The sequence below is a fragment of the Dendropsophus ebraccatus genome, chromosome 1 (assembly GCF_027789765.1).
Source record: "Dendropsophus ebraccatus isolate aDenEbr1 chromosome 1, aDenEbr1.pat, whole genome shotgun sequence".
NCBI lineage: Eukaryota > Metazoa > Chordata > Amphibia > Anura > Hylidae > Dendropsophus > Dendropsophus ebraccatus.
In genome coordinates this window covers 143,359,941-143,381,032 of record NC_091454.1, presented here as the reverse complement: position 1 = coordinate 143,381,032, position 21,092 = coordinate 143,359,941, and the positions used below count along the sequence as shown (strand labels likewise).

At 42.3% G+C, this 21,092-nt stretch overlaps 1 protein-coding gene across 2 annotated transcripts; it reads left to right on the top strand.

The window, feature by feature from the left end:
- The first annotated feature begins 7,162 nt into the window (after positions 1-7,162).
- ADPGK (ADP dependent glucokinase) lies at positions 7,163-20,582 on the top strand. Of its 2 annotated transcripts, none has more exons than XM_069956354.1 (7): positions 7,163-7,747; positions 10,015-10,240; positions 12,952-13,014; positions 14,668-14,788; positions 14,865-15,061; positions 15,292-15,390; positions 19,871-20,582. In XM_069956354.1, exons 1-7 carry the CDS (start codon positions 7,521-7,523, stop codon positions 20,408-20,410), a joined length of 1,473 nt encoding a protein of 490 aa, XP_069812455.1. In that variant the 5' UTR covers positions 7,163-7,520; the 3' UTR covers positions 20,411-20,582. The 2 variants fall into 2 exon arrangements, with proteins under 2 accessions (XP_069812455.1, XP_069812452.1); XM_069956351.1 differs by having other exon boundaries at positions 19,868-20,582.
- The last annotated feature ends 510 nt before the right edge of the window (positions 20,583-21,092 follow it).

Here is a 21,092-nt window from a genome sequence, read left to right as displayed (position 1 = left end):
AGGATCTGTTCACACAATGGTGAAATTGAGTGGATGGCCGCCATATTACAGTAAATAACTGCCATTATTTCAATACAACGGCCGTTGTTTTAAAATAACAGCAAATATTTGCCATTAAATGGCGGCCATCCACTCAATTTCAACATTGTGTGAACAGATCCTTTGTGTTTTTAATCCACTCCTGGTTTTGGTTGCAATATGAGGACCACAATACTGACTGAAATATACGCAGTGTGAACCCAGCCTTAAAAGACCACTCCGGCGAAGAATTTTTTTGGCTTATTTAACACACATTACAAAGTTATATAACTTGTAATGTGGTTAAATACCCGGTCTGGCCCCCTTCCCCCACTTTCCCACCCCCGACCCCCCACCCCGGAAGTTAAAGAATGTATACATTACCTATTACGGTCGTCACGGTCCTCTTCTCTGGTGTCGGGTGACGTCAGAGCTGGGGGGCTGTCCGGGTCTTCTTCCTCTTCGGCGTCTTCACTGAGAGTGAATGGGAGAGAAAAGGCTGCTGGTGCACATGCGCACCAGCAGCCTTTTCATTGGCTGGAGCGCATCACATGGCTTCCAGCTTGCTCAGCCCTGATTGGCTGAGCTTGCTGGAAGCCATGTGATGCGCTCCAGCCAATGAAAAGGCTGCCGGTGCGCAAGCGCACTGGCAGCCTTTTCTCTCTCATGGACCCGGAAGCAAGAGACATCGCTGGACGGCGGAGGCAGGTGACGGTGAGGCGGACGGCGGGCGAATGGAGTGGCGATCGTCACCGGAGGGATGGTGAGTATGGTGTCTGTGTTTTTTTTTTGGGGGGGGGGGGGGGGGTCCCGCCGGAGTTGTCCTTTAAAGGGGTTGTTCACCAATTTTTCTTTCCTTTCAAATCAACTGGTGCCATAAAGTGCCAGAGATTTGTAATTCACTTCTATTAAAAAATCTTAAGTCTTCCAGTACTTATCAGCTGCTGTGTGTCCTGCAGGAAGTGGTGTTTTCTTTCCTGTCTGACACAGTGCTCTCTGTTGCCTCCTCTGTCCATGTCAGGAACTGTCCAGAGCAGCAGCAAATCCCCATAGAAAACCTCTCCTGCTCTCCAGACTGGAAATAATACAACTTCCTGTTTGGCATACAGCAGCTGATAAGTACTGCAAGGCTTGACATTTTTTAATAGAAGTAAATTACAAATCTCTGGTACTTTATGGCAGCAGTTGATTTGAAAGAAAAGTTTTTTTGGTGTACAACCCCTTTAATGTGAATCTGGTAAGTTCTTACAATAATGTTATATAAAAGTCAAGCTTCAACTGACTTAGAGCATCTAACCTCCCTTTAAGGAAGACTACTTATCATAACTGAATTTCATAGTCAAGACAAGACTATGAGCTGCAGGGAACTAACGTCACCCATGCATAAAGGTTAAAGGTTGAGCCTGACGCCAGCACAAAAATAACCACAAAAATCGCCTCCCAGGAGTTCTGTTAGAACTTAGTGAGCCAAACATTTGGATCTGTGAGTAAAAACTGCCTGTCTGGGCATATCCGTTGAGTATCCATCAGACATATGAGAAAGAATTTCCTACACTAAATCTGGAGAGACCTTTTAATATGCGTTTTGTACAGAGTGAGCAGAGAGTTTTTGGTGACAAACTATGGCTTGGCTTTCCCCCCAATACTCCCCCCTTTCTTCCTCACTTCTGCTACAGGGGGCTAGACTGTAAGCTGGATTTTTAAGATTTGTTTAATGGTTATCCTGAGGGTTAAACCAGGGGAAAATACTAACTAGTTAAGAAAAATACATTGAAGCAGGACGGAAAGTAAATATTAAAGGGAAAAAATGAAAAGGGATATGGTAAAGATGCCACCCAAAGCTAGTAGTAGAAAGACTGTAGGCTCAGCCTCGCCCAAAGCTGCTTCCCATAAAATGGACACATTTTTAAAGCCAGATAGCCAAAAAAAAGCCATCTACACAGAAATTACAAACAAATATCAACTGGCCAAAAAAAGGGAGAAATTAGCAGAGCCAAAGGTTCATGTGTATGGGGAGGATGAAAGTGATAGGGAATAGTTGTGACCAGTACTCTATGGGGGCATCTGAGGCGCATGCTACACAAGTACCTTATTGTTGTTTTTGTTTACAAGGAAACGAGCTGACACTTAACCCTTAGACGACCTAGGACGTACCGGTATGTCCTGGAAGTCTGTGCCCAGACGGCCCTGGACGTACCGGTACGTCCTGAGCTATGAAGCGCGCTCCGGAGCGGAGCGCGCTTCATAGCAGGTGGGGGCCGGCTGCAATCAGCAGCCGGCACCTCACCGTTAATGACGATCACTGCAGCGTGACATTAACTCCTTAAACGCAGCGGACGCAGCGTTTAAGTGTAAGTGACAGGGGGAGTCCCCTGTCACTTACCGTTCGGGACCCCGGCAGTGTGACTACTGGGGTCCCAATCATTAAAATGCCGGAGGTCTCTCACCTGCTTCCGTGCGGTCCGATCGGCGCTCTGTTCTCTGAGCTTGCACAGGCAGGCTCAATGAGCAGATCGCTGATAACATTGATCAATGCTATGCCTATGGCATAGCAATGATCAGTGTGTAAAATGAAAGTAATGTATGTACAAGTCCCCCAAAGGGACTTAAAATATAAAAAAAAAGTTAAAATCACTATTACACTACCCCAAAACCCCTCCCCCAATAAAAGTTGAAATCACCCCCCTTTCCCATTATATAAATAAAACAAAAAAATTTTTTAATAAACATATAATATACCGTAGTGTGCGTAATTGTCCGATCTATTAAAATATAACAAGCGTCATTGCAAATGGTGAACGGCGTAGACGAAAAGAGGGGGAAAAGTGCACGGATTACCGATTTTATGTTACATTATATATATATAAAAAAATTTAAAAAAAGTGATCAAAACGTCCGATCTTTACAAATACGGCATTAATAAAAACTAGAAATCATGGCGGAAAAAATGACACCCCATACAGCCCCATAGGTGAAAAAATAAGTCACAATAGACCCATTTTATTGATAATTAATTGCCCAAAAAAAGGATTTTATTAAAAAAAAAAAATATATATATATATATATATATATATATATATATATAAAACATTAGAGAATCTGTGTAAACCCGCATATGGTTGTGTTCGGGCTGACCTATAGAATAATTGTATCATGTCACTTTTACCATATAGTGCATTACGTAGACACAGGAACCCCCCAAACGTTACCATATTGCATTCTTTTTTACGATTTCACCTATTTATATCTTCATAAATAATATATTTGGAATTCCATCATACATGTTATGGTAAAATGAAAGACGCCATTACAAAGTACAACTATTCCTGTAACAAACAAGCCATTACATGGCCCTGTAGATAGAAAACTGAAAGTGCTAGAGCTCTTAGAAGGGGAGGAGGGAAAAACAAAAGCACTAAGATCAAAATTTGCGTGGTCCACTGGGTCATTTTGGGCCTGGTCCTCAAAGGGTTAAGTTTGATCCTGACAGTGTAACCCCTAGATGCTGTGGTCAAGAGTAAAGGTGGCATAATGAGGAGTGGTTGAGTCATGTATTCTGTATTATCTGACTTTCTGGATAAGAATACCCAATAAAATGTTTTGGGGGAAAAAAAGTAAAGATGGCATCTTGTGCTGGTCCTATTACAGTAATACCTCTGTTCTCAAACTTAATCGGTTCTAGAAGGGTGTTCCAGAACCTAGCAGTTTTAAAATCGAGCTGTAACTTCCCATAGGGAATAATGTAAATCTCGTTATTTGTTTTTTACACCCAATGGGTCAGGTGCAGAGCACCAGGTCCACAGAGTGTAGAAACTAGCAGTAAGTAGTAAGGCATCTTGTACCGCTACTTAATGTAAAGAGCAGGGATTCCTGACATTATGACGGGAATCCCCGCAACAGAGAGAAAGGCAGGAGCCGATGGCTGTTTAATCTTACCTGCTCCTCGTTCTCTCAGCTGCGGGGGAACCCTGTAAAGAAACGGGAATTCCCCTCATTTTGATGGGAATCCATACTTAATAACAGGGTTTCCCCACAGATGAGAGAAGCAGGAGCAGGAGAAGTTTAAACAGCCGCCCCCTCCTGCTTCTCTCTGGGGAACACCCTGTAAAGAAGGGTGATTCCCATCATATTGACTGGAATCCCCTGCTGCTGGCAACACACTGCTCACCTATCTCCCGCTGCTCCCCGCCACCACTGATCTCTGTACCCACTGCAGGGACCCCCCCCCCCCACACACACAGGCCCGGAGAACCTCCCGCACCCTTCCCGCTCGTCGGCCCACAAGCTGTTGCACCAGCGGCCCTGCCAATCTACTACCACTGCCTCTGTGGGGTGATGGAGTTTTTGGAGACGCAGAGGGGAGCAGGCAGGGACAGAGGTCACTGGTGGCGGGGAGTAGAGGGAGATAGGTGAGCAGTGCGGGGCTAGCAACGCAGGCGATTCCTGTCAATATAATGGGAATCCCCCTTCTATCAGCAGCCAGACCCTCACCCTCAATGGCGGGCATCTCCTGTCACTTACTGATCGGGACCCCCACAGCGTGTCTGCGGGGGTCCCCATTGCACTACCTGACTACCAGAGGTATACAGCTTACCTCCGTGCAGTCTGACCTTCTGCCTTCTGATAGAGTCTGCCACAGGCAGGCTGTATCAGAAGATCGCAGATAACACTGATCCCTGCTATGCTATGGCATAGCACTAATCAGTGTATACAATCTAATTTATGTATGTAATAGTCCACTGGGGGGACTGAAAAAGTGTGAAAAAAATAAATAAATGTTTTTAAAAATGCCCCAAAGACCCTTTCCCAATAAAAGTCTAAATCACCCCCCCTTCCTATTTTATAAGTAAAACACATAAAAATAATAAAATATATGAACGTATAATATACTGTATAACGTGGGTAATCATCCGATCTATTAAAATAAAACAATATTATTACCACACGGTGAATGGCGTGAATAAAAAGTGGTATAAAACGCCAGGATTGCTGATTTTTTCATTACATTTTATACATATAAAAAATTATTAAACAGTGATCAATACGTCCTATCTACACAAATGTGATACTAATTAAAAGTAAAGATCATGGCGCAAAAAATTATGCCCTATACAAGCCCGTAAGTAAAAAAATTTATAAAAGCACTATAAGAGTCACAATAGGGCCATTTTAAATATACCTATTTGCAAAAAAAAAAGTTTTACTGTTGATAAAAATAGTAAAACATTAGAAAAGCTCTGTAAACATGCATATTGCTGTACTCAGACTGACCTATACAATAAAAATAAAATGTCAGTTTTACTGTCAAGTGCATTATGTAAACACAGAACCCCCCCCCCCCCAAAAAAAAAATTTGAGGAATTGCATTTTTTGTCCCAAAGTCACCCCATAAACGATATTTAAGGGGTTCTGTCATTTATGTTATGGTGGATTACAAAGTACACCTGTTCCTGAAAAAAACAAGCCCTTATATGGCTCTTTAGATGGAAAAATTAAAGAGTTATAGCTCTTAGAAGGCAAGGAGGAAAAAACGAAACCGCAAAACTGAAAATTGTCCCAGTCCTTAAAGGGAACCAATCAGCCCAATCGGGCTGGCTGCGGCTGCAGCAGGAGCTGTATACCCGAAAAAAGGACTTTAATCCCCCGGGCATGTGACAGGCAACAGCGGGGAAGTAGTCATCTGGGCTGCTCCCCGCCCGTATCTAGTCCTCTTTCTCTACCTGTCAGTGCATTTGGAGAGGATGAATGACAGGCAGAGAGGTCTGTTACTGGCCTCTCTGCCTGTCAATCATCCCACCGAGCGCACTGACAGGCAGAGTGTGGTGACTAGATACGGGCGGGGAGCAGCCCAAATGACTACTTCCCCGCCGCTGCCTGTCACGCACACCGGGGGATTAAAGTCCTTTTTTCTCGGTATACAGCTCCTGCTGCAGACCCGGTCGGTACGTGCCTCGGCTGCTGCAGGAGCTGTATACAGCAGTTCAGGGAACCATATCAGCCTAATTGGGCTGATTGGTTTCCTTTAAGGCCATTTTGGGCTCTGTCCTTAAGAGGTCAAACTTGCCTCCCAGCTCCTGCTTTTCTCAGCTGTGGGGACACTCTCTAAAGAAGCAGGGATTCCCATTATAATGAGGGCAATTCCCACCTTTTTACAGGGTGTCCCCCACAAGTGAGAGAAGCTGGAGCAGGGCAGAGAGTTTAAACAGCCACCTCCTCTCTCTCTGTTGCAGGTAACAAGCAGTGGCAATTCCTGTTCCTGAAACACCTCTAAGGTCCCAATTACACGGGAAGATTATCGTCCGGAAAATCGTTATATTGTTCAAATTTAAATGCTATCGTTCTGTGTAATTGCAGGCAACGAATGAAAAATCATTCGTATGTCGTTTTTGATCTGAACCTAAAATTATCGTTAATCGTTCGCTGTAATTCCACATTCGTTCGCTCAAGTTTCGCATTTTTTCACTAATCATTCAGTGTAATTGCACATTGTTCATTGTTTTGCTGGGATCAGAAGGAATGAACGATCATAGTAACGATCGCAATAACGATCATAATAACGATCGTATCTAACGACCATCGTTAGTATCAATGTATTATTATTATATGCAATGATTTGCAAATATCACATAGATGCAAAATACTGTATGGGGCCCCACAATATGGCGACAGAGCAATTTTTAAAGTGGTAAAATAGAAAAGCTAAGCAAACTGGGTGTCAATGAAAAGTCACAGACTTCCAGTTTGTTTTTTTTATTTCATCCTTTTTTGTTGCTATGGGCAGTTTTTTGTTGCTATGGGCAGCTTTTTGTTGCTATGGGCAGCTTTTTGTTGCTATGGGCAGTTTTTTGTTGCCAAGAAGTTCAGCTTTTTCCATTAATTTTTATGAAGTAATTAACTAGGCCCTCAGTGTCCGCCATATTTAGATATAGTTCAGGCTGTAATACTCTTTTCTGCGTCCTTCCTGTAGTAGAGGCCGCTATTACAATCTCCAGGGAAATGGCGGCTCCGCTCCACACCGTGGCCTCCCCAGTATTACTCTAGCGGGAACACCACAATGCTCCCAATGTCTCGTGTGCAGCTGGTGACGTGGACGTTCCTGCTGAGGGCGGTGCGCCTCAAGCCTCGTTCCTGTTCCTACTGCACGTTGAACCCTTAGGTACCTTTTCCAGTTTTTGATTGGAAGACTAGCGCGACCTCTTCCTCTCCGTGGTCCTTACGCTCTTCTCTATTCACAGAGACAAGTTACGTTACGTTGTCATCACTGTCAGGAAGGCTAGAGCAGTAGCGGCGTTGGTCGGAAGTGGAAGTCTACCGGCAGATCGTTCGTATGTCCATTCATTCATTGCTGCTGACGTGCTCCCCGGATGCTGTACGAGTTGCTGAGACTTGATGGACACAGAGTTATTTGTCAGTCCTTGCTGAGTGTGTGTGCCCCGTGCTACTCTATGGTAACAGGTCGCCCCCATTCATCACATAGATCAGTTACTTTCTAGTCTAGTGTAATGTGGGCCAGAGCCCTGGGTGTGGGCCTGCTGGCCTTTACTGTGGGTGTCATCCATCATCTCCAGCCTGGCATCCCCGAGGCTGCCCTGGAATACCTGTCCTCCTCCCTGCAGGGTCTCTCCTCCAGGGACAGCTCCTCCAGCCCATCACTGGAAGAAGCCTTGTCTGCTGCCTGGGACCAGCTCATCACAGCACCCAGCAGGCACTGGGGGAAGGTGGCAGTGGGGTAAGTATGCAGACTACAGTGCTTCTATCTATCTATCTATCTATCTATCTATCTATCTATCTATCTATCTCCTATCTATCTATTCTCTATCTATTATTTATTATCTATCTATCTATCTATGTATCTATCTATCGATAACGGTTGAGAACGGTTCTGAGAGAGAACTGAAACGTTGCATCTTTGTATTTTTTGCACCTTGCAATAAACCACTACTTTTTTTCACTTATGCTGGAGTGTTTGGGACTTTTGTGTAGTATCTGGGGATCCCTCCTGCCAAGGGACTTACATCCTGCAGCACCCGCTACACCTATCAAGAAATGCAGCTCCTATCTATCTATCTATCTATCTATCTATCTATCTATCTATCTAAAAATGATAGAGAGCAGCACCACAGAATCAGGATATTTGGTGCCAGCGGATAGTCCCAGCCAGGGACGTAAGTAGCTAGTCAATAGAAAAATGTTCCGCAGCACACAGGTATAAGTGCAAAAAATCGTTGTGTTTATTACATCAGTGCAAAAACAGAACACGGCATAGCGTCTCACTTTATGCCGTGTTCTGTTTTTGCACTGATGTAATAAACACAACGATTTTTTTGCACTTATACCTGTGTGCTGCGGAACATTTTTCTATTGACTATCTATCTATCTATCTACTGCCCCATGACATGCTTACAGAAACCAATTTATTTTTATATGATAAATGTGAAAAGGGATTTAGTTAACTTTTATTGTTACATGTCTACTCTGGTTTTGAGTGTTCAGACTGTAACTGATCACTAGAGCGAGCAAGGAGAGAAGTACATGGCTAAGTGCTTCTCTCTCTGCACTTGGTCTGTGAGACTGAGATGGTGCAGACTTTTACTATGAGATCATATCTATCACATTGTACAGAGGTGGGAGACAAGGTGCTTAAAGTATCACTGTCATTATAATTTTTAAAATGTAAATCAACAGTAGATTTGATGTAAAGCAAGTTTGCAATTTACATTCATTATTAGGGTGCGTTCACACGTACAGGATCTGCAGCAGATTTGATGATGTGTTGTTATTTAGATGAAATCTGCTGCGGATCTAGTACGTGTGAACATACCCTTACTTCCTTACTTATTTTTTAGTTATCATGAGAAACCCTTTTTTTAAAGAGACTAAACACAGGACTCATCTGAGCGCTCACAGAGAAGGCAGTCATGTGATAGACGCATTGAGCCGTGACACTTGTTACCAGTCTGGCTTCAAGTGTTTAGTCTCTTTTTTTTATTTTTCAAACAGCACAAGACTAAAAATCTGTCTTCAGGAGACTGGACCTGGATTTCTGGTAAGTACAGCTTTGTTTTACATTATGAGAACAACAAAAAAATAATGAATGTAAAATGCAAGCTTGCTTTATATCACATCTACTGTTGATTTAGATTTTGAAACTTAGAACTACAGGTACACTTTAAGGGTCCATTTACACAGAAAGGTTATCTGCCAAAGATTATCTGCCAAAGATTTAAAGCCAAAGCCAGGAATGGATTTGAAAAGAGGAGAAATCTCAGGCTTTGCTTTATGACCTGATCTCTGTTTATAGTCTGTTCCTGGCTTTAGCTTCAAATCTTTGGCAGATAATCTTTGGCAGATAACCTATCTGTCAAAGATTTAAAGCCAAAGCCAGGAATGGATTTGAAAAGAGGAGAAATCTCAGGCTTTGCTTTATGACCTGATCTCTGTTTATAGTCTGTTCCTGGCTTTGGCTTCAAATCTTTGGCAGATAATCTGTCAGATAATCTTTCTGTGTAAATGGTGCTGAGCCCTCTGAGCATTGGGAGGAATCTGAAGCTATGGAGCAACAGATTGACAAATAACTAACGTTACTGATGGAAGAGGAACTATGAAATAGATAAAAAATTGTGAAAGTTAAAATTAAGGAACTTAGAGAAAACCGTCACCAAAAAAAAAGCGCATATGAAGCTGGTGATGTTGTACACTGCAATAGATAGATACTGTATCTTTCTCCGTGGCTTTCTTAGTTAAAATAAAGCTGCCATGTCTATCTGTGTCTTTTGCAGTGTAAACATGTCGTCTGCTTAATATCCATGTGTCCTGGGGGACGGTTTCCCCCCAGTTATTAGAAGCTTTTCTAAGGTTCTAATAACTCTGTTACAATTCTTTTGCCCTTTACATTTGTATTATAGTGAAGTTTTACCAGTCCTGAAGGTCAGCATTGTATTTGTGAATTTATACACTGAATATGCTTCTCCTGTTACTTCATTTTCTTCTTTACAGAGTGAATGCATGTGTGGACGTAGTGGTTTCAGGGGTAAGCCTGCTGAAAGCTCTAGGGCTGAACCCCCAGTCTGGGAGAGATCATATGGTGCTCACCTCACAAGAGGAGCTAGCTGCTACATTCCTGCACTACATGCAGCGAGGTGCTGCAGCCGAACGTTTCTACAGTGATGCCGAGAGCTTTCAGTCCATCTCCCGCACTGCCACACAGAACCCAGATGCTAAGGTAAGCCCATGTAGCACATGTGTATGATCGCTGTAGCGTGTAGTTTGTTAGCATGGTAGCTTGCATAACACAGGCTATGTTTACATAGTTGTCGTGGCCTATGTAAACATAAAGGAAGCCGCCCAGGTTTGCACGATATGTGACAAACTGTAATCTGGTGGGAATTCTGGGGTCTGAAAGGGTTTGGTTTTGGCTTCCATTAGTTTATTAGCAACATGAAATGTGAATTACTAAAGGTGCTCCAACTCAGATGTTAACAGAGCTTTACTGTATTGTAGGAAACAATTAAAGAAGAAGGATTCCACTTGCACTGCTTTTTTTTTAGGAGTAAAGATACTTCTCAAATCATTTTTAGGTGTCTTTTTAGCCGAGCAAAAAACTACTACTGTATCTGTCTTGCAACGACTGCCATTGTGTGCATTAGTTTTCATCCGTTTTTCCATTGACTTCCATTATAAAAAAAGGATTAAAACACATCAGTTTTTTTAACATACACAAAAAACAACTTGACCTTATTTTTGTGTACGTTAAAAAACGTTTCGTTTTGTTTTGTTCCGAGTGTCACTGAACACTTCTCCAACCTGTCCTAGTCCTGTTCCCTGATGTGTCTGTCTAGTCGTGTCTTTGTTTTGGTCCTTCCCCCGTTATTGTTTGACTTTTATTACGTGTATAATAGTTTTTGGTTTAAGCCTCATTTAAAGATGGATCCTATGTCTGGTCCTGAGGTATATAAGGAGGCCTTGCCTAGAGCGAGAGCCTTCTTTTGGGTTGATGGCAGTTGAGTTACTTACATACTCTTGGTCTTCTTTTACTCTTCACAAGTAGTGAAATGTTACCTTCTTAACCTTCCCATGTCCACTTATTTAGATTGCTGAGGTCTTATTAGAACTTACCTGAAGACTTATGCTCACGACTCATGTATTATGTTCATTGCACTTCGCTTATATCCTATAATGTATCTTATTCTTTTCTTGAAAAAAATCTTGAAAATAAACAGTAAAAAAAAAAGTTTCGTTTTGATACTTTTTTTTTTTATAATGGAAATCAATGGAAAAACTGATGTACACAATTGCATCCATTTCCTATCAGTTTTTTGCAAAAACAAATGAAAAAAAAAAAAAAACATTGCAAAATTTAAGTGTGAACCCAGCCTTACAGTGATGTAATAATGCCTCCATACTCTTATTGAACAAAGCAACCTGTACACAAAAAAATATATATAGCACTATATATGTGAGCTTAAATGAATGGATGAATAGAGCAGGCTCAGGAGCTGAGCCCCCTTCATACACAAAGGAGGTCTGCTTGCTATGTGCTGCAGACACTCACAGCTATTAACTGACATTAGCAATTCTTCTAATGTCAGTCATTTAACCCTTTCCATGGCATGTAAAGCACAAAGGTGATTTCAGGGTTACTATGCGAGTTGGAGGCCTTTTGTTTATCTCCATTCCTGCCATGGTGACTTTGCTAATTGATTGTAGCCACTTTGCATATACTTTATGGTGATACTAATCATTTGACTGTCCATCCCATGACTACAGAATCATTTTGGTTGGTTTTGTCTTCTGTTTATTTTAAATGTAAAAATAAAGTTCTGGCATTTTACATTTGACCTAGGTTTTTTTTATGTGCATAATGCATTGTTTAGGTCTCCTTTGGTATCTTTTAAAAAAAAAAACATGTGACAGTAAGAAATTATTATGTGGCCATATATGCTACCATTGAGTTATTGTATCTTATTAATGTGCACAATACTGACAGATAATGTCTATGTCTAAAAATACTTTTTTTTTTTTTATTTTAATAATACTTTTGCATAAGGTAACATATTCAGATAGGTTGGCTATCACTATAACTTTTAGGAATAGAAATTGTATACTAAAATTATAGTAAAGATATGGCGCTAATTGTTTGGCGGGCTGTAGCTCGCTGCTGGTGGATGCTATGTGGAGGCAGACCTGTTTTCTCCAAGTGATAGTAGTTTCAAACAATATGTGTGTATGCATCCAGCGCCACTACTCTAACCCTTGTGATCGTGCAATGATACAATATAATAGCACTTAATCCAGATGTGTATAGATAAAAGATGTCATCTATTCAGTTGTCCTCCGTTCTGTTTAGGCAATAGTAGCAACTGTAGCAATTTGAAGATACAACAAATCATTCTGTAGATTGTATGCCGGGAGTGCACTCAGGCCGGCAGCGCAGCGCAGAAACTAGGTACTATGATTTCTCCTGTAGATTTATCCTCCCTATTTCCCTCGCAGTAATGATGGCAGTAGATACAGATCTGTGACTACAGCTCTGGTCTAAAGGTAGCTGCTGCTTGTGTGTCTCTGCCTCCATCACTAAAACTGCCCCCCTCCACCCTTTTTTAAAGCTTACCCAACTTAGAAGGAAATTCAGAGGAGCAGAAATTAGGGCTGGAGACTAAACCATTGAGTTTTCACTGTCAATAGGACACTAGCTATTACTATATATGAGAATAAGAAGGATGTAGGGATTTACAATTCACGTTGATCGTCTTTGTGTGCATTTACATAAACCAGTTTCTCTGTAACAAACAAATCCAAATAAAGGGGCCTCAAGATTTATAAAAGGTCATTGTGTCTGTTCAGAAAATATATTTGAATCCATTTCATGTTGCAATTTTCTGCCTGTGTTATTTATAGTGTTCAGTAATTCATTGTTTTTCTTTTGCCTTCTAGCACTTTGTTGGTGGAAATGCTGCTCTTATTGCTCAGAGACTGGCCAGTCACCCAGATACAGAGGTAAAGTAAACTGTTTCTCAGTACTTCAGTCTCTGTAACACTTTACTCACGGCAGAAAAAAATCTGTTCCCATCACCGTTTTGTACACATTTACCTGTTCTTTTTTGTAAAGATAATCGCATAGATTTATCAATATGTTGGAGACAAAACTGTCTCTGATTTTTGTCTCAGGCAGCAACCAATCACAGCTCTGCTTTCCTTTCCCAAAGTTGCTGTGATTGGTTGCTATCTGTCGGAGACAAAGGTCAGACACGTTTTTGTCTCGGACAGATTGATGAATTTGGGCCATTAAATTTAGCCATTTTTCTTAAAGAGGTTCTTTCAGATTAGAAAAGCAATAATTGCCCATGGATAGTAGTATGGAGTCCTCATAATACCATTATAGAAGAAAGTGGTATCATGTACTGAAGTGGGGTGTGTGTGGGGGGGGGCACTTCACATGTCCTTTCTACCAAAGTGAATGTATTTACAGTCAGCTACTCCTATTAATATCATTTTCCCCTTCAGGATATACTTTCGCTGGCTAAATGATGTGATTGACTGTACCTGTCTTGGCTGATTATATATTGTACTGAACTGCTGGTACATACCCTCATCAGCTTCTGCGTGGACTTTCCTCCTTTCTGGCCTTCCATCTAACACCCTTGATTCCCTCCAGACTATCCTCAGCTCTGCTGCCCAAGTAATCCACCTCTTCCCTTGCTCCCTGTGTCTGTCTGCCAGTCCCTTCACTGTCTTACAAGGACACCCACAACCTATTCCCTCCATACATCTCTGACTTGTTATCCCAATACCGCCCCTCATGCAATCTAGGATCCTTACAAGACATTCTTCTGTGCTCTCCCCATGTCTACTCCTCACATGACCACCTCCAAGGTTTCTTGTGAGTTCTCCCCATAGTCTGGAACTCGCCACACTAACACAATCTGCTGTTACTCACCATTGCAACCTTTAAAAGGAACCCATCTCTTAAACTAGTCTTCAGCCTACAATAACCCTGCTGCCATCACACCACACTGTGACCAGAAGCATCTTTCACCTGCTGTCTCCCTCCCATCACCTTGTAGATTGTGAACAGGGTCCTCTCTCCACCCGTGTCAGTCTGTCATTTGTACCATTTTTTTTTATATATGTTACATTACGTTTTATTGTTAACCCTTTATCATATGTATAGTGCTGTGGAATCAAGGGCGCTTTAAAAGTAAACAATAATACTAAGGGTGTGAGGGTGTTTTTAAGTGTATTTGTCACAGGAGACGATAAAACTTCTGCTGAAAGTCTCCACTGTGATGTGTACTGTTTAAGTGCTTTTAATTGTATTTGGCTTAGGTTTTGCTAAAACAAAAGATATCATTGTGAATATTTATTGTGGAGGTGCTTTTGTTTTACATGGACAGTATTTCTTTGTTTTTTTTATTTGGTAACTGAACAGAGACTATCTTTCTGCAGTGTTTAATTAAGTGCTGCTGGGTAATTTCTGTGAGATGGACTGCAAATATGATAATAGTACTACAAATTATGATAAATTGTTACTCGTTGTCATCTTGAAGTTGTTTTTTTTGGACTAGTATTATTGTGAGTTGCGGTATATGCCATCAGTATGTTCTGTTCTAGTAAGAATGTGTTTTTTGTTTTTTTTTTTGTTTATCACAGGTTCTTCTTTGTGGTCCAGTAGGCCCTAAACTTCATGAACTGCTAGATGATCGGATCTTGGTGCCCCCAAGGTCTTTACAAGAGCAGGATGAATATCATCTAATTTTGGAATACAAAGCTGGTAAACAAGCATTGTGTGTGTACTTGTTCATCATCTATAGGAGCAATCTTCATTAAACTGATATTCTGTCTTGTAGGAGAGCAATGGGGCTCAAGTCATGCTCCAGCTGCCAGCCGATTCATTTTTTCCCATGACTTGTCCAATGGCGCAATGACATCATTGGAGGTTTTGCTTTCAAGCCTAGAGGACTTTCAGCCAAAATTATTGGTTCTTTCTGGTTTGCACATGATGGAGGGATTAAGCCAGGAAAAAAGAGCCAGTCGTCTACGTGAGGTAAGAAAATTGCTTCCATTTGCCTTTGCTTTACCAAAAGTTCACTTCTGGTTCCATCCAAAAGGGGACAATAAAACAGAAAACATTACGTTGAAGTACAGTTTATAGACTTATACTCAACATCTTTCTGACCACCAGTACATGCCTTTGGGCATAAATGCCCACCTACCTATGACGTTTATGAGGTTTTTCTGTTAACCCACTGTATTTCTCTTTGGAACACCCTTTAGGCTGCCAATGCTTTGTCAGATGTTCCTTCAGATATCCTTATTCATTTGGAGCTGGCAAGTATGACAGATGAAGAATTGATGAAAGGAATCATCTACCAGGTAATCAGTAAGCTTGACAAAATTGAAGTGTGTTTGAGGAGTGTGTGGTTACATATAATATTAGGGTGCGTTCACACTAATTAACCCTTTAAGGACCTGGCCAATTTAAATTTTTGCGTTTTCGTTTTTTCCTCCTTGTGCTTAAAAGGCCATAGCACTTGCATTTTTTTCACCTAGAAACCCACCTGAGCTCTTATTTTTTGCGCCACTAATTGTACTTTGCAATGACAGGCTGAATTCTTTCATAAAGTACACTGCGAAACCAGAAAAAAATTCAATGTGTGGTTAAATTGAAAAAAAAAAAAACGCATTTCTTTTATTTGGAGGGTATCTTTCATTACGCCATTCGCCCTGGGGTAAAACTGACTTGTTATATATGTTCCTCAAATTGTTACGATATCAATGATATGTAATATGTATAACTTTTATTTTATTTGATGGCTTGTAAAAAATTCAAACCATTGTTAACAAAAATATGTTCCTTAAAATCGCTCTATTCCCAGGCTTATAGCGCTTTTATTCTTTGGTCTATGGGGCTGTGGGAGGTGTCATTTTTGCGCCATAATGTGTTCTATCGGTACCTTGATTGTGCATATTCGACTTTTTGATCGCTTTTTATTACAATTTTTCTGGATTTGATGTGACCAAAAATGCGCAATTTTGCACCTCTGGATTTTTTTGCGCTTGCGCCGTTTACCGTGCGAGATCAGGAATGTGATAATTTAATAGTTTGAGCGATTACGCACATAGCGATACCAAACATGTTTATTTATTTATTTATAACATGGGAAAAGGGGGGTGATTCACACTTTATTAGGGGAGGGGGCTTTTTATTATTAATGACACTTTTTTTTTTTTTTTGGCTTTTACACTTATACTAGAAGCCACCCTGGGGGACTTCTAGTATATACACACTAATCTCTCATTGCGATCTATGCTGCATAGTAATACAGCATAGATCGATGAGATAGGCACTCGATTGCTTCCGGGTGCTGCAGCCTGAAGCAACCGAATGCTGAGTCGGGATCAGCGCCATTACGGCGCAGACCCCGGCAGGGTGAAGACACTGGGATCGCTCCTACGGGGGGCGATCTCCACCACTAGACACCAGGGAACGGCTGCATCAGGTAATCGGATGCAACTGTCATCTTTGACAGCTGCATCCGACTATCTAATTAGCGGGCGTGGCGATCGGACCGTGCCCGCTAATAGCCGCGGTCCCTGGCTACATGCGGCACCCGGGAACGCGTCGGTTCAGAGCGCGGCCACGTTCTGAACACCTGTGGGGGCCCTGGACGTACAGGGACGTACAGGGTCGCCTAAGGGTTAAAGGAGAAATCTGGCAAAAATGTTATAAAAATATTGTATTGTCCCCCAAAAGTTATACAAATCACCAATATACACTTATTACAGGAAATGCTTATAAAATGCTTTTTCCCTGCACTTACTACTGCATCAAGGCTTCACTTCCTGGATAAAATGATGTCACGACCCGACTCCCAGAGCTGTGCGGGCTGTGGCTGCTGGAGAGGATGATGGCAGAGGGATGCTCAGTGTCCCTCCAGTGCCCTGTGTCCCTCAGTGTCCCCCTGCCATCATCCGCTCCAGCAGTCACAGCCCGCATAGCTCTGGAAGTTGGGTCGTGACATCACAGTTTTATCTAACTGCAGCCTATTCCCTGGTGTCTAGTGGGTCAATGGCCCCCTGATCGTGGAGGGGTGATCCCTGCTTCTGACCTGGGCCAGGGTCTGCGCCGTAATGGCGCTGATCCCGGCTCAGCACTCTATTGCTTTCCACAGAGTGCCTATCGCATCGATCTATGCAGTATAACTATACAGCATAGATCTCAATGAGAGATCAGTGTGTTTATACTAGAAGTCCCCAGGGGGGCTTCTAGTATATGTGTAAAAAAAAAGTGTTATTAATAAAAAGCCCCCTCCCCTAATAAAAGTTTTTATCACCCCCCTTTTCCCATGTTATAAAAAAATGAATAAATAAACATGTTTTATATTGCCGTGTGCGTAATCGCCTAAAATATTAATCACATTCCTTATCTTGCACTGTAAACTGCGTAAGCGTCAAAAAATCCCAAAGTGAAAAATTGTGCATTTTTGGTCACATCAAATCCAGAAAAATTGTAATAAGTGATCAAAAAGTCGCATATGCGCAATTAAGGTGCCGATAGAAAGAACACATCATGGCGCAAAAAATGACACCTCACACAGCACCATAGATCAAAGGATAAAAGCGCTATACGCCTGGGAATGGAGCGATTTTAAGGAACATATATTTGTTAACAATAGTTTGAATTTGTTAAAAGCCATCAAATAAAATCAAAGTTATACATGTTACATATCGTTGTAATCGTAACGACTTAAGGAACATATATAACAAGTCAATTTTACCCCATGGCGAATGGCGTAAAAACAAAAACAAAAAAACTAATTAAAAAAAGGGGGGTTTTTTGTTTGTTTTTTCAATTTTACCACACATTGAATTTTTTTTTCTGATTTTGCAGTGAACTTTATGCAAAAATTCTGCTTGTCATTGCAAAGTACAATTCGTGGTGCAAGAAATAAGGGCTCATGTGGGTTTCTAAGTGAAAAATGCAAGTGCTATGGCACAAGGAGGGAAAAACAAAAACGCAAAAATTTTAATTGGCCCGCTCCTCTTAGGGTTAAAGGGATTATCCAGTGCTACAACAACATGGCCACCATTCTTGTCTCCAGATTGGGTGGGGTTTTAAACTTAGTTCCATTGAAGTAAATTGAGCTTAAAGGGGTGCTCCAGTGTGGGGGCACTTTTTTTTGGGGACCAGGAAGGAGGTGGCTGAAATAAAAGACAACAACTTACCTCCCCGGTTCCAGCAGCGGGTCCCGCATCACGGCGCTCCGCTTCCGGGTGTCTGACGCCGCCCGAGACGCTACGTCTCAGGGCCGCTCAGCCACTCAGTAAAGGAGGCGGGATCCGAGCGGACTTCAAACGGATCCCGTCTCCTTCACTGAGTGGCTGAGCGGCCCTGAGACGTCACGTCTCGGGCCCACTTCAGACACCTGGAAGCGGCCGGGAACCGGGCACCGGAGCGCCGTCATGCGGGACCCGCCGCTGGAACCGGGGAGGTAAGTGGACGTCTTTTATTTCAGCCACCTCTTCCCCGGTCCCCCCAAAAAAGTGCCCCCCCCCCGCCGGAGCACCCCTTTAAATGCAAACCACAAATGAACTGGAGAAAAGAGCGGGGTAAAATTTAGACTGGTGCAAACTGGCCACAGCAACCAATTACAGCTCAGCTTCCAGCTCTAGTGAAAGGAAAGAGGAGCTGTGATTGGTTGCTGTGGCCAGTTTGCACCAGTCTAAATTTTACACCCTTTGATAAATCTCCCCCATAGTCTACAGACATCTAAAGGCCGCTATGGGGGCTGGAGCTACAGGTCTCTGTTGCACTGCTCCGGGGTCCTGTTTATCTCTGCCAGCTGTTATCTTCTGCTGGAAACCAAGTCACATACCCTGCTCCTGCAGCACCAGTGTCATGGCCTGGCTGAGCGATTACCTACTGAGCCAGTCAGTGACTGGGGAGGTGTCACTGACTGGCTGGGCGGGGAATCACTCAGCTGGGGTAGTGACGTTGCAGCTAGCGGAGCTGCAGGATCCCCGCAGATGTGAACGGGACCCAGAAGCAGCGGTACAGAGGCACGGGCATGGGTGAGTTCACTTTTTTTGTTATTTTCTCACCCATCCCCACCTGCCTGTCATTTTTATAGTTTGTGGGACTTCTCCTTTAAGTTTTTTTGTGCTTGATCTTTGACTGTCCAGCATGATGGCAATTGTAGTTTTTAACAGCTGGAGGGCTGCAAATTTAACAACTGTTATGTATATCAACCACACACTGGTACCACACTGGTGAACCCACCCTACAAACAACTGATACAAGAAGCTTCTCTGAAAATACTGTACAGCTATTGACATTATTTGCTTCAACTAGAAACTATAATCTGCTTAATACATAATTGCCTCAGTTTGGTTTACAGGATAATTTAGCTTTTTTATGTAATTATTTAAAGAAGTCCCACAAAACAAAAAGAATTACAGGAAAGCAGTGGGGTGCGGGAATATAATAAATAAAGTATACTTGCCTAGCCTTGTGCCACATATCGCTGCTTCCAGGTCTGGCCGACAGCGGCCGGCCTCTTGCAGGTCCTCCTGCTGCAACTTTACGTACCCAACTGATTGCCAATCGGTGACTGGAGTGGGAGCTGGATGCCTGCCAAACACAACAGTCAGCGTCCGTCAGTGAGACCTGGAAGCGTCCCAACAGAGGCATGGGGACATGTACATTTACTTTGTTTTTTATGTTCCCTCATCCACCTGCCTTTCCTTTATTTCATGGGAGTTCTCATTTAACACTGTGATACAGAACTTTAGTAGGAAGGGTTGCCATCTTTTTATAATGAGTTCCATATCTGTCTGTTCTGTTGGTCAGCAGGTCTTTCCACTGATTAGTTCTCTTGGACTCAATGAACAAGAACTACTGTTTCTGGCCCAGTCAGCAAATGGTCCTCACTCCACCTTGTCTGCCTGGTCTGGAGTCCCAGATGTTGGAATAGTGAGTGACATCTTGTTTTGGATCCTTCGTGGTTCTGATAGTGAAGGCTCTGGTCTTACCAGAATCCACTTTCACACACTGGCATATCATATCATTGCAACCATCGATGGCTTTTGGGATAACCAGGTTGCCGCAGTAGCTGCAGGTGCTCGGATTGCTGGGGCTCAGGCATGTGCCAGTGAGACCATTGATCCTTCACGTGTAATGCTTAAAAGTCCATTGGAATTTGTTACTTCACGAACAGAGACTGGTTCTACAGCTAGGATCACTGCTAAGGAACCAGTAGCAGTGTGGAATAAAGGAGGGGTGACTTTTCATTTTACTCCTGTCCTAATCTGCAAGGATCCAACTAGAACAGTGGGATTGGGGGATGCTATATCTGCCGAGGGATTGTTGTTTTCTGAGTCCAAAACTCAGTAAGGAAACAGCTCTGTACTACAGGAAAGGAAAAGAGGTGGCAATTGCTACTGTCACCATCAAGACAACCATCTGAACACCTTTACAGCTGCCTGACACTGTTTGCTAGTTTTATATTCATTCAGGTCAGAAAATACTATTCCTTTATATTAGGGGTAGGGAACCTTCAGCCCTCCAGCTGTTGCAAAACTACAGTTCCCATCATGCCTGAACAGCCAAAGCTGAGGCTATCCAAGCATGACGGGAATTGTAGTATTCCAATAGCTGGAGGGTCAAAGGTTCCCCATCCCTGCTTTATATGCTAGTAAAGGTCAAAACAAATGTTACAAATTGATAAGTATGTAATTTATTTTGTATGTAAATCATTTTGCATTCCAAACCTTAAAGAGGAATCTTGCTGAAAATCCAGATTGGCCATATATTGGTACCTGAGAAAGTATAGTAGCCAAAGGCTGGTTATTATTCTTTTATTAACATATGTTCTTCAGTTTTTATTGCAGTATCTATAGCTAAAAATGCAGGATCTGGTACAGTCATGTCGAATCAAGGAAGTCTTTCCCAAGAGAAAAAAGTGGAAGGGTTTTCTTGATTTTACATGAAAAGATCCAAAAGCTTTTTTGTCATTGACTATAAAGCTGGTGCACTGAGCTATAGAACAGCTGTGAAAGAAACCTTATGCTAGGTA

Bases quoted from the DNA above. Each gene is read 5' to 3' on its own strand.
- ADPGK (XM_069956351.1), top strand. From the start codon at position 7,521: ATGTGGGCCAGAGCCCTGGGTGTGGGCCTGCTGGCCTTTACTGTGGGT. The intron at 15,062-15,291 runs GTAAGAAAATTG...AACACCCTTTAG, and splicing joins GAGCCAGTCGTCTACGTGAG to GCTGCCAATGCTTTGTCAGA. The intron at 15,391-19,867 runs GTAATCAGTAAG...TCTGTTGGTCAG, and splicing joins TGAAAGGAATCATCTACCAG to CAGGTCTTTCCACTGATTAG.